Below are 12,193 nucleotides of genomic sequence, written 5' to 3' on the forward strand. Positions count from 1 at the left end.
CCCTGGTTAGGAAGTCCGCAATTGATTTTCTCTCCCTCTTACGTGGGCTGCTGATAGAGTATAGGTTTCTCTCGGCCCAATCGAGAATTTTCCTTGTGACTAGGGACAGGGAGCGGCTTCTTGTTCCCCCCTGCTTGTTTAGGTAAGCTACCGTGGTAGAATTGTCCGAAAGGATTTTTACGTTTTTCAGATGGATATAAAGGAGAAAACTTTTTTATGGCTTCCCAGACTGCATTTAGCTCCCTCATATTCGATGAAGCCTGTTGTAGCTGTATCTTCCAGGACCCCTGTGTCATCTTCCCATTCATGTGGGCCCCCCAGCCCTGTTGACTGGCATCGGTGGTGATGACTAACAAGTCCGTCTGTCTCCACTCCTTGGGATAAGTTTATCTGGTTCGTCCACCAGGATAAGTTCATCTTCAGTTACGATGGAATTTGTATCTTCTTGTTCTGAGATAACTGATTTTTGTCCCAAATTTTCAAAAGAAAGGCTTGGAGTGACCTTGAGTGGTGCTGAGCCCACTTTACACATGAAATTGTTGACGTCATGAGTCCCAATATTATCATCATTTCCCTGATGGAGGTTATCCTTTGTCTTTGGAAATTCTTGATACTGGAAATTATTTTTTTTTGTTTCTGCTCCGGCAGAAAAGAGGTCATAAGGCGCGAGTCCAGTAGAACACCTAGAAAGATTTTTTTCTTGCGAGGGGAGAAGACAGGACTTCTGTTGATTTATTATCCAACCCAGGTCGGCTAGGGTTAAAATAATTGTTTGAAGGTGGCACAGAAGAAGATTTTCTGACGGGGCTGTAATTAAAAAATCGTCTAGGTATGGTATGAAGGAAATTCCTGCTAGATGAAGGAATTTTGCTACTTCTGTCATGACTTTTGTAAACAATCTCGGGGCGGAACTGAGGCCGAATGGGAGAACTTGAAATTGATAATGATGGAGAGATCCCTGGAACCAAACAGCTATTCTCAGAAACTTCTGGTCTCTCTTCTGGATTGGGATGTGATAGTAGGCATCCGCCAGGTCTACTGTTACCATATAGCATTTTTTTTGTAGAAGACTGACCACAGATCTCACCGTCTCCATTTAGAATTTTTTTTAAACCACATATCTGTTTACGGTTTTCAGATTTATTATTGCCCTGAAGGTACAGTTTGGTTTTCTCACCAGAAATATGGGAGAATAGAAACCTTTCTTCTGTTCCCCGACTGGTACCGGAATGATGGCTCTTTTCTCCAACAGGAGCGATATTTGTTGGTCCATTGCTTCCTGATTTTTTTCCTGAGTCTGGAGTTCTCCATGTAACGGTCTGGGGGGATGCGGATTAATTCCAGACTGTAGCCTTCTTTTATAACCCCCAGTACCCAAGGGGAGGCCTGAATTTTCACCCAAGCTGAGTAAAAATGCATGAGCCTTCCCCCTACTGCTCCCCTGGCGTCATTGGGAAGTAGTGGCCCGGGAAGACTTTTCGGGATTAAATAGGAAGCCCTTCCCTCTTCCTCTGGATGACTGCCACGACACCGATTCTTTTTTCTTTTGATCAGGTCCTAGCTTGTCTCTGGGGCCGAAAGGATCGTCTTTGATGAAAGAACTTTAATTCCGTGGGAAAGCCTTTTTTCCTATCGAAAGCTTTCTCCAAAATATCATCGAGTGCTGAGCCAAACACTCTATCCCCCCTCGCAAGGTAAGGCACATAACTTATTCTTTGATGCCATATCCCCCGACCAGGTTCTTAACCAGATTGCTCTACGAGACGCATTGGACAGGGCAGCTGATCTGGCTGACAATCTCACTATGTCCGCAGAAGCGTCCGCCATAAAGTTTGCGGCCTGTTTCAACATGGGGATAGAGGCTAGAATATCATCTCTTGGGGTGCCGGCCTTGATGTGTTCCTCCAATTGACTTAACCACAAGGATAAGGTTCTGGCCGTATAAGTCGCCGGAATTCCGGGTCTTAGAACTGCAGTAGAGGACTCCCACTTTTTTTTAAGCAGACACTCACATTTTTTTTATCTATTGGGTCTTTGAGTAAACCCAAATCCTCAAAGGACAGTGCTGTCTTTTTCGAGATTCTTGCCACTGGTGCATCCACCCTAGGGGTCTTGTCCCATGTGACTGAATCTTCTTCCGAAAAGGGATATTTTCTTTTAAATATCTTTGATGCCGCCTGTCGTTTTTCAGGATCTTTCCATTCGTTAAGAATTAAAGTTTTAATACTGCTGTGGACTGGAAAGACACGTTTTTTCTGTCCGCCAAGCCTGCAAACATCTGGTCCTGCACCAATAGCGGTTCCTTAGGTTGCTCTAAATTTATTGCGGCACGGATGGTCTTTAGTAATGAATCTGTTTCTTCGATAGAACAAAGAGGCTTCCTATAGACGTCCCCAGAAACAGATGAGTCTGAGTCGGCAGTGATTTCCCCTTCGTCTATGTCCGAGTCTTGCTCAATAATGGAAGCACTTGACGTAGAGGGTTTTGGCGGAAGAGTAGACATTTTTGCGTCTACCACAGCCCCAACTTCTTCTTTAATAATGGTTCTAAGACTTTCAATTAGTGAAGGGGATTCATCTGAAACCACCTTATCACAGCACTTTTGACATAAAGGCTTCTTGTAAGAACTAGAAAGCGTTTTTTGCAGATAGGACACTTCTTTTTAATGGACGGTTCCCTTTTTGAGACATCTCTCCCCTAGGAGACACAATTTAGGGTGACATAGTAAGTACTTGAGTGAAACTTTAAAACCGCCACCAAAGAGAAGTGTGAGGGAGTCAAGAAAATACAGAGTGTTCCCCAAAGCAATTCCAATAACAATAGGGAGGAGGCTTACCAGGCTTGAGGGCCTGGGAGCATCTGTGGCCTTGGTCAGGGGCCTCGGATCCAGTTTGAAGGGACATGCTGCTGGAGGACAGAGCTCGATGGCTGCTAGGAACGCCGGCAGCCCGCTCTGTATTTTTACTTCCTGGTTACGGATGCGTCATAGCCCCGCCCCCGTGCTTGCCGCCGTGGCTTTACCCAATCAGCACAGCGCACGGAGTCACATGGGGAAGCGTTCTCAGGTCCCAGGAACGCCCCCCACTGCCCAGAGATCTGCAGGTCCTGTATCCAGGATGCGTCTGCCGGATTTACACCAAGAGGAGGGAGGGATGGAAAAAAGGGCAACATCCTGCGAACCACCCTCCTGCAACGGCCCTCCGGCAGAGCCGGAAATACTCACATAAAGGCCGCGCGAGCTGCTGATCCGCGATCCCGACCTTCTGAGGGACAGGAAACAACTGGAGAGGTAAGAGGGAGTGGGGCCCTTTATTGGCTGATCTCGCTATTGTTTCCTGTCCCTGAGAAGGCAGGCCAACCTCCAGGTAGTGCCGTTGTGGAGGCGTGGGGAAATATTATGTTTTAGTGCCTCCGTGTTCTGAGAACTATAGTTTTGATTGTCTTAGGTAGGGGCTCTTTTTTTGCGGGATGAGGCAACGGTTTTATTAGTACCATTTTGGGGGACTTACACCTTTTTGATCGGTTAGTGTTGCATTTTTTGTGATGTAAGGTGACAAAAATGGCTTTTCTTAAAACTGTTTTTTTCTCTTAGCATTAATAGTAAAAGTTAAGTTTTATCTCAATAAGGGCTCATGCAGACAGCCATATGAATGAGTCCACATTGGTTCCGCAATTTTGCGGAACAGGTGTGGACCCATTCATTTCAAAGGACCACAAAAGATGCAGACAGCATACAGTGTGCTGTCCGCATCCGTGGTTCCATTCCACGGCTCCGCGGAAAAGAGAGCTTGTCCTATTTTTGTCTGCAATCGCGGACACAGGTATGCCTGGGGGTCAACAACCTCCTACCCTGGGCAGCCCAAATAAGTCATTTTCTGATTATACATTCCCTTTAATTATATTCACTCAACAATGACTAAGAAGTACACATGGAAAAAATAGATGGTACCCTTCCGTTCAAGAAAAACCCATAATGGTCACTGAAATAAACTGACAAAATGAAATGAAAATCAGACATTGCTTTTAAATTGTGGTTCAACAGAATAATTTCTGAAAACAAACTACTAAAACTGGCAAAAATGATGGTACCCCTAGAAAAGATAATGAGCACAGGGGCATGTTAACCACCTGCCTACAACTGCACAACTTTATACGTCACAGTGGTAAGCTCTGATCTGTAACTCAACCTATAAAAACGTTGGGTTAAATCACGATCTGCCGGCAGCCCGTGCCTCTGCAGATCGCTGTGACCGCGCTGTCATTAGTCAGCTACAGTCACAGGGAGATGTGCCGTGGCCAGAGGGAGAATTTAGGCAGTAATAGACGCTTGTAGCGCTTTGCAACAAGCATCTATTACATTGCAACATCAAAAAACCGTCAGAGAGTACTTTTTGTTATGTAAGTGCGCCACCCGTTGGATATAAAATGAACTGTCAGCCTGCAGGCTGGAAATTAATCTCTTCTTGCCTTGACTGTGGTAGGAAAGGATTAATTCACTTAAAAAAATAAGTAAATAAAAAGTAAAGAATAAATAATAAAAAATGTATAAAACGAGAAATACATAAAAAAATTTAAGTTATAGCAATAGTTACTAGTATTAGCAATAGTATAGCAGACTACATACTCACCCATACAAACAACCCGCCCCTTTTTCATAAAAAAATTTAAATAGAAAAAAATCTATTTATTATATGTATTTATATTCATTAGTTTTAGCAATAGTATAGTGGAATTGGTGTGTATAAAATATACAAACATACACACTTTTTATTTAAAAAATCTAGGTATTCATTTTAGCCATATTTTGTATAGCAGGTTTTATTTGTGTAAAATATACAAACGCATGAAGAAAAAAAAATGTTCAAAGTTCCCCAAGATTAATACCTTAGGGGAAAGGCTTGCAATGTTTTGGTGCTACATAAGATTTTTCGAGCAGTGGTACCATAGAACCAGCTAAAGAAAAATATGCCACCAAAATGCGCTCCAGTGTTTTGAAGTCTTGCGGCAGGCCCAGCCAGTAGATAAATTACATAAATTGAGTCCATTATCAGGATACAAGCATATGGTAATGGTTATAGAAATGTAAATAAAACATTGAGACATTAAAAAAAATCTTTATTTCATATCAATTTATTCTAAATCATATCTAACAGATACATGCATTTAAAGCCATGCACTTGTAATGACAATTTCAGAAACCATTTGCTTCATAAAAACTAAAACGGTCTAACTATGGTACCCCTGCCAATAAAAGTCATTGGAAAAGTTTAGCGAAGGCTTCACATACAAAAAAGTTCAGCTGAAGTAGAGTAAAATAAACTATTCACACATCCATAAAATACGTTTCATGGAGGTGGTAGTGTCATGTTAGGAGGGAAACCATTCGCACTAGCAATATGGGTTAGCTCAATTGCTCCTGACCTTTCATTACAACATTCCTCCAAACTCACTGAAATGCCCCCTTCAACTAAGTTATAGCATTGTAAAGGGACACTAAACCTAGAAATGAGATCCCCTTACTGTTGCTAGTTCAGAGTACTTTTGCATGACCCTGACACATACAATCTTTTACAAAATACTTCAGTGAACAAAGGTGTTAATCACTTACTAATGTGCTCTATCTTCCGCTATGGGGTGGGGATTAACAAAACAAGGAGACTCCTGCTGCAGCCTGTTGTCTAACAGCCAGGTACAAGATAATGAGCCAGACAATGAGATATCTTTATGTATTGTTCTGTTTTAATTGTAATAGGAGTCAAAATAGCACTGAGGGAAAGTAAGGGAAGTGGTCGTATATTTTTATTTTGTGTATCTGACAATTTATTTTTTGTGTTAAGAAGATCAAGATCTACAAATTCAGTGCTAGTACCCTTACTAAAGTTGATAGGGGACCTTTCCTCGTCCTTATGTATTTTTAGGATGTCTTACTATAGCATAATCATATTTTAATGGAATATAGACAAAACTTGCCTGGGTGTAAAAGAATGGTCCTAAGGCTGTCCTTAGTAATATTGAATTTATCTAAAGCTATTGTCTTGTTCATTAATATGATATATGTGTAACATTAATGTTGTGTAAGCATTGTACAACGGAGTGCTTATAGAGAAAGATTTCATTGCTCCTAGAAATTGAATCAGATTCCACACTGCACTTTACAAAGCCTTCAAAGAAATATCACCCAGTTTATGTAAACTTTTTAATGTTTTAGCATCATGTAATTGCCGACTTCAAAATACAAATTTTAAGCAACGCTCTCAGAGGATTAAAAATGTAAGTCATCATTGGCGTTTAATCCACAAGACCAGGGGTATCACAGCACGTGGAATTACTGTATAGTGTTCCTGCAGGCCGGATGGAGAACATGGGATCATCATTCTTTGCCACTAGTGAGCAGCTTCAAGGCTTTCTGTAGGTTCTCTACGGCAGTGTCAACATCTTCATACTGTAAAGCACTACCTGCATATTTGCAGTATTTCTGAGCCCTGGCAAAGTCTTCAGGAGTCAACCGAGCTTCCCCTAGAAACAGATAGAATATATATTAATACAAATACATTTCTTGATGTGTACCATGTTACAGTACCTAGACAGTCAATAAAACATATTATATTCCATATATTAAAGTTGTGCAGCATTAAATGTGTTATCCAACCCCTATAATGACCCCCCTTATGCTTAGGCCCCACATATACGTAATACTTACCCCGCTCTCTGGCACCCATGTCACTTCTGATCCCCGCACAGCCTTCCTAGCGTCACCTTCCAGGTGTATTGATCCGTGCAACAGGGAGATTCAACAACTGCCATGTGGGGATCAGGAGCTATATGAGGGGCCTGGGCATTGGGGGGGGGGGGGGGGTCCATGGGTCATTATAAGGGTTGGATAACCCCTTTTAATGTACCGTGGTCCATCAAGTTATAATTGTCACAGGTAACACCATTTATAACAGACAGTAAATAGACACTATGTAGACAACAAAAGGCAAAGTCACGTGATTGGCTAGAAAAAACTGCCAAAAAACATCAGCATTTCATTTTTTAAAACCTGTGCTAGTAAAGTGCATGTACTGGTTGGCTTTCTAGTCGCGCCTCTCTACATTACAGTGTGGTACTACACCATCTGTACTGTCTTTTACCTGCTGCAGATTGAGCTGCTGCTTTGGATACCAGGTGAGGGCAACTTCATGTTATTTTTATGGTACATGTGTGCAATGTAGAGGACCCATAAGAATCTCCTGTACTCGTTGTATAAACTGATTTACAGCTACTAGCAGTTCATTCCGTTATAAGTAAGGACTTGCTTTATCTGCATTAGTCACCTATTTTTAACTCCTTCCTGCATCAAGCTGTAAATATGTGGCATTGTAAGCTGCAACATACTGCTGATATCCTGCTTAAACGGGCCGATCCTGGCCATTTAACCCCTTAGATGTTACAGGCAGTAACAACCATGGCATCTAAGGAGTTTAGAGGGAGCAATCTCCCTCTTTCAATCTGGCCCCTGCGACACAGTCGCAGGGTCCCAGTGCTTCATATGACAGCTTCTGGCCTGCTATTTAACAAAGCCTACCAGGCCCAGTGTAAAACTGACAAGTATAATACACAGCAATAAATGAATATGGCTGTGTATTGTGCAAGTGAACAGACCTCTATTTGTTCAAGTCCCCAAATGGTACTGAAGAAAACTGAAAAATAAAAAATAAAACTGAAAAAAAATTCAAGAAAAAAGAAATAGCTTTTTCTTGTTTACACTACACATAATTGGTATCCCCATGTCTATTACAACCTGATCTAGAAAAAGGATGTTACTTATCTCAGGCAGTAAATGGAATTTCTGTTTTTGTCAGTCATATGAACTCCAAAATGGTACCAATAAAAGTAGTCTGTCCCGAAAAAAAACCAAGCCCTCACACATCTACATTAACAGAGATAAGTTATGGGTCTTAGATACAGCAATGCAAAAAAAATGTTTTTAAAACATAAAATAACTTTATAAATTTGGTATGGTCATATTCATATCAACCAGCAAAATAAAGATATCACATCATAAATAACACATGGTGCAATTATGTCCACCCCATCTCCCCAAAAATGAAATAAAGCGCAAAAAAACTTTATATTGTCTGGTATATAAAGCAAATGCTTTATATAAATATAAAAAAAAAAATATCGGGTCAAAAGAAAAATTATGCAAACTATATTGACCACACTTATGAAAAAGCACAACAATATGTACCCCAAAATGTTACCAATAAAACCTGCAGCCCATCCCATAAAAAACAAGCTATCAGACAGCTTTGTTTGCAGAAAAACAAGTGTTATGAATGTTCGTATATGGAGATGCAAAATGCAGCTGATTTTTAATAAAAGAAATAAGTTTAAGATGCAAACATAGGAAACATGATTAAAAAAAACATATATTTAGTATCGCCAAAATTGTATCGACCTTCAGAATAAGTTATAATATATATATTTTATATATTTGTGAGCCCCATAAAAAATAAAAATGAAAACACTGGCAGAATTGCAATTTTTGCCCACCTCACCTCCCCGAAAAATTTGATAAAAAGTGATCAAAAAGACAAACGTACCCCAAAGTGGTACCAATAAAAGCTACTGCTTGTCTGGCAAAAGATAAGGCCTCACGCAGCTAAGTGTAAACCATTTATAAACCATTTCAGCAAATTCTATGTTAGAAAATCCAGATGCCGCTCCTTCACTTTTGAGCACTTCTGTGTCCCCAAACAGGTTATAACCACATATGGGGTATTTCTGTATGCATTCTGGTGTTTTCAGGAGAAATTATAACAGACTATTTACTGCTTCTTCTACTTGTAACCCTTAAAAAAAATGAAAAGCAACTATTGAAAAAAAAATGTTACGTTCCAATGTTAATAAATTCTATAAAAACTGTGGGGTCAAAACTATTACTTCTTCCTTAGCTGAATTCCTTGTGGCAGGGGGGATTAGTTTAAGTAATCGCGTTATTACTCCTCTTCTGAGCCCTTCTGTCGGCACAGCAAGTTATGACTACATATGAAGTATTGGCGTACTCAGAAAAAATGGTGTAATAGATTTTGGGGTGCTTTTTCTCCCATTAACACTTTAAACAAAAACAACTACATATTATTGTTGGCATGCCATTTTTTATTTTGATACCCCAATTCTAAAAAATTATATGAAACACAAGTGGAGTCAAAATGCTCACTGCACCCATATAATAATTCCTTGAGAGGTTTAGTTTCCAAAATAGGGGTGTTTCTTATGGTTTAGCACCTCAAGGCCTCTGCAACCTAAAATGGCATCTTAAAAACTTCCTAAAAAAATGGGGGGACCAAAATCCACAAGGTGCTCCTTCATTTCTGAGGTTGGTATTTTGGTCAAGTAGCATTTCAGGCCACACTTTTCTAAAAACTGCAGAATCAGGGTTCTATTTTATTGTAGAGATGAGCGAATTTCTGCTAATGAAATTCGTTCACAATTCGTTTGTTGGTTAAAAGTGAACTTGTTAAAATGCTCAAGAACTCTGTAGTCATTAGAGCAAGGGTGTCCGCATTTAGCCATGCAGACTGGGTAGGTGAAGCACATTTAAACTATATACTTTACCTTTTCCAGCCTATTTGTGGTAAAACAATTTTTTTTGCTACACAGATCTTGGCTATGCTGCATGTACAAGCACTCTTAACGAGGCTTTTGTCCAGCCAGGTGTAGACATTTTTCAGAGCTTTAAACACTGGGCAATGGATGTCCAAACCAGTAGTTTCTGAATATCACTCATACCCACAAATTATATGTTCAGTTACAATACGATCTCAATGATAAAGAGACAGGAAGGTCCTCACTCTCTTAAATACCAAGCAATCAGGAGTGCTTCTCTTATAATTTGAGATCTAAAGCACTGTTCGGCTATAAATGACCCGTGATCAAGCTAACTGCGTGCTTCAGCCATGGAGACTCTTGAAAGTAGTCAGAAAAGTTAGCAAGTTGACAAAGATGTGTTTACACGTAAACATTTGTTATTCACCTTCCATTAACCTTTCGGGAGATTACGCTCACTTTCTCTCTGTTTAGCACTGCGGAACCGTATGTTTTTCATTACGATGATTGCAATTAGGTTGCTAATTCAGTTCAAAGTTTGTGCTGACATTTATTAGATCCATGTTATGTAACACACTGAGCATATCTGACATCTGCAAGTATAGTCAACCAAGTTTATAGGCTAGAAGGTCACTATATGGTAAATCAAGTGCTACTTGGACATGAAAGGTTAAAAATAAAAAGGCTGAATGCTGATCAAGGGCAATAGATATCACTTGCTTAGATCAACATTCAGTTTAGGGATGTGATCTTTGTTATCATCACCTCGGCAGGATCGCTTTGTCTCTGTGCCACTCTCCAGTTACAGAATGACTTTTAAAATATAGATGCTCATATTGTCTACTTTGCTTTTAAAATGAGAAAGCCAATACCTTTGAGAAAGGCTTGTCCTTCAGTGTGACAGATGAAGGAAGCTTTTATTCTCTAGTAAATGTAACAACGCACACAGTGCGGGGAAGCTCCGCCATGTGACATTACGCCCTAGAGCCCTTTTCCCATGCATGTTCTGTCTGGGTCTGTTCTTATAAAGAAACATGAATGGGAAGTGAACAAATCCAAAGGAAAGCGTAGTATAAACTATATAAAATGCTCAATGCCCACAGCTACAGTGGCCATAACATGCAGGGATATGATTGACTGCTTAGAATATTTGCAATGAAGAGGCCTTTGTGTATATATGGAAAGAGCTCTAGGCTTATTACCATTCCTGTTTTTACTAAACAGTATTGCTAAAATATAGTATTGTTTCCACGGCAAATCTTAGCTTGAGATGTTGATTTTTCTCATACCTCATTCTATTACCTGACAAATGCTGTTATTATTTAAATAATCACTCCGGATTTGAGAAAAGGCCTAAACCATAACACTTGCAAGTACAGGGCAGACTTTACATAGTTGGTTCTCTGGAGCAAACCAAACTCCGAGGATCAGAAAGCTAGGTTTAACAGTAGCAAAATAATAGATTCTGGAAATATATTTGGATAGTCCGTGATGCCACATTTACACAAAACACTAATACACAAACTGCTCTGACATCTTAAGATAATAGAAATATGGCTCAGTAACGACGTACATATCTGTTCTGAGTACACTTACCACTGTGAGATATACAGTTGTGTTCAAAATAATAGCACAAGAAAAAGCTCCAGCATCCAGGATAAAATGTTGCCAACTTCTTTATTGAACTGCGGTTACAATCCAATTAAACAGACACGATCTCCCTCCACCGCTCGGTTAACATGTGTCGAACCAGCCAGGTTCTTTATTATGTTAGGAGTAAGAACCTGGCTGGTTCAAAACATGTTAACCGAGCGGTGGAGGGAGATCGTGTCTGTTTAATTGGATTGTAACCGCAGTTCAATAAAGAAGTTGGCAACATTTTATCCTGGATGCTGGAGCTTTTTCTTCTCTTTATACGCTAAGGACCGGTCCAGTCTGTTCCGTGCAGACGGATTTCATGGTGAGCTGGAATACTTTTCTTTATTTCAAAATAATAGCAGTCAGACATCACTAACCTGATCACCTACAGCACCTGAGGGGTTAATTGCTGCGGATCGCAGCGCCCTGTCAGAGGCAGGGTTACGGCGATGTGTTTCTGCCACCTGCATTTGTAATGTATTACGTTAGTTATCATTGGTGGCGCAGTGGCCACAGCCCCTCCGCGCTCTCTTTGGAGGCAGCAGCAGCACAGGAGGAGGGAGAGCCTGCTTCCTTCTTCTCTGTGCTGCTGAGGGAACATGGCGCACGCTGAGAACAGAGCGATCCAAGTTCTCTGATACTGGGCTGTGCAGCAGCAGAAGCCTAGTACCGAGAAAAGACAAATCCCGGTAAGTATCGATTTGGTATCGAAAGTTCAATACCCGAAACAACCCTAGTATGCACGTGATGCAGATACAGAGGCCTGAGTGCAGGCTATATTCCCTAACGCTGTATGACTATATACAGTATGTCACCGGTAAGGTCTTTAAAGGGAGTCTTTCACCTAAACTGACCATTATAGAACACTAACACCATGATCTGCATTATAGTCCCCATATTGAAATGCTACTTACCGTATAGCTGTCTGTCGCTTATTTTCGCTAAAAAACACTTTTATTCA

At 40.5% G+C, this 12,193-nt stretch overlaps 1 protein-coding gene across 1 annotated transcript in view; it reads right to left on the minus strand.

Moving 5' to 3' along the window:
• Positions 1-5,098: 5,098 nt before the first annotated feature.
• The window catches only part of VTA1 (vesicle trafficking 1), a 249,869-nt gene continuing 242,774 nt past the window's right edge, over positions 5,099-12,193 (minus strand). Inside the window, exon 8 of the mRNA XM_044289753.1 lies at positions 5,099-6,516. Coding sequence (XP_044145688.1) covers positions 6,371-6,516 — 146 coding nt within the window. The 3' untranslated portion in view covers positions 5,099-6,370. The remainder of the gene's footprint in view (positions 6,517-12,193) is intronic.

The sequence above is a fragment of the Bufo gargarizans genome, chromosome 4 (assembly GCF_014858855.1).
Source record: "Bufo gargarizans isolate SCDJY-AF-19 chromosome 4, ASM1485885v1, whole genome shotgun sequence".
NCBI lineage: Eukaryota > Metazoa > Chordata > Amphibia > Anura > Bufonidae > Bufo > Bufo gargarizans.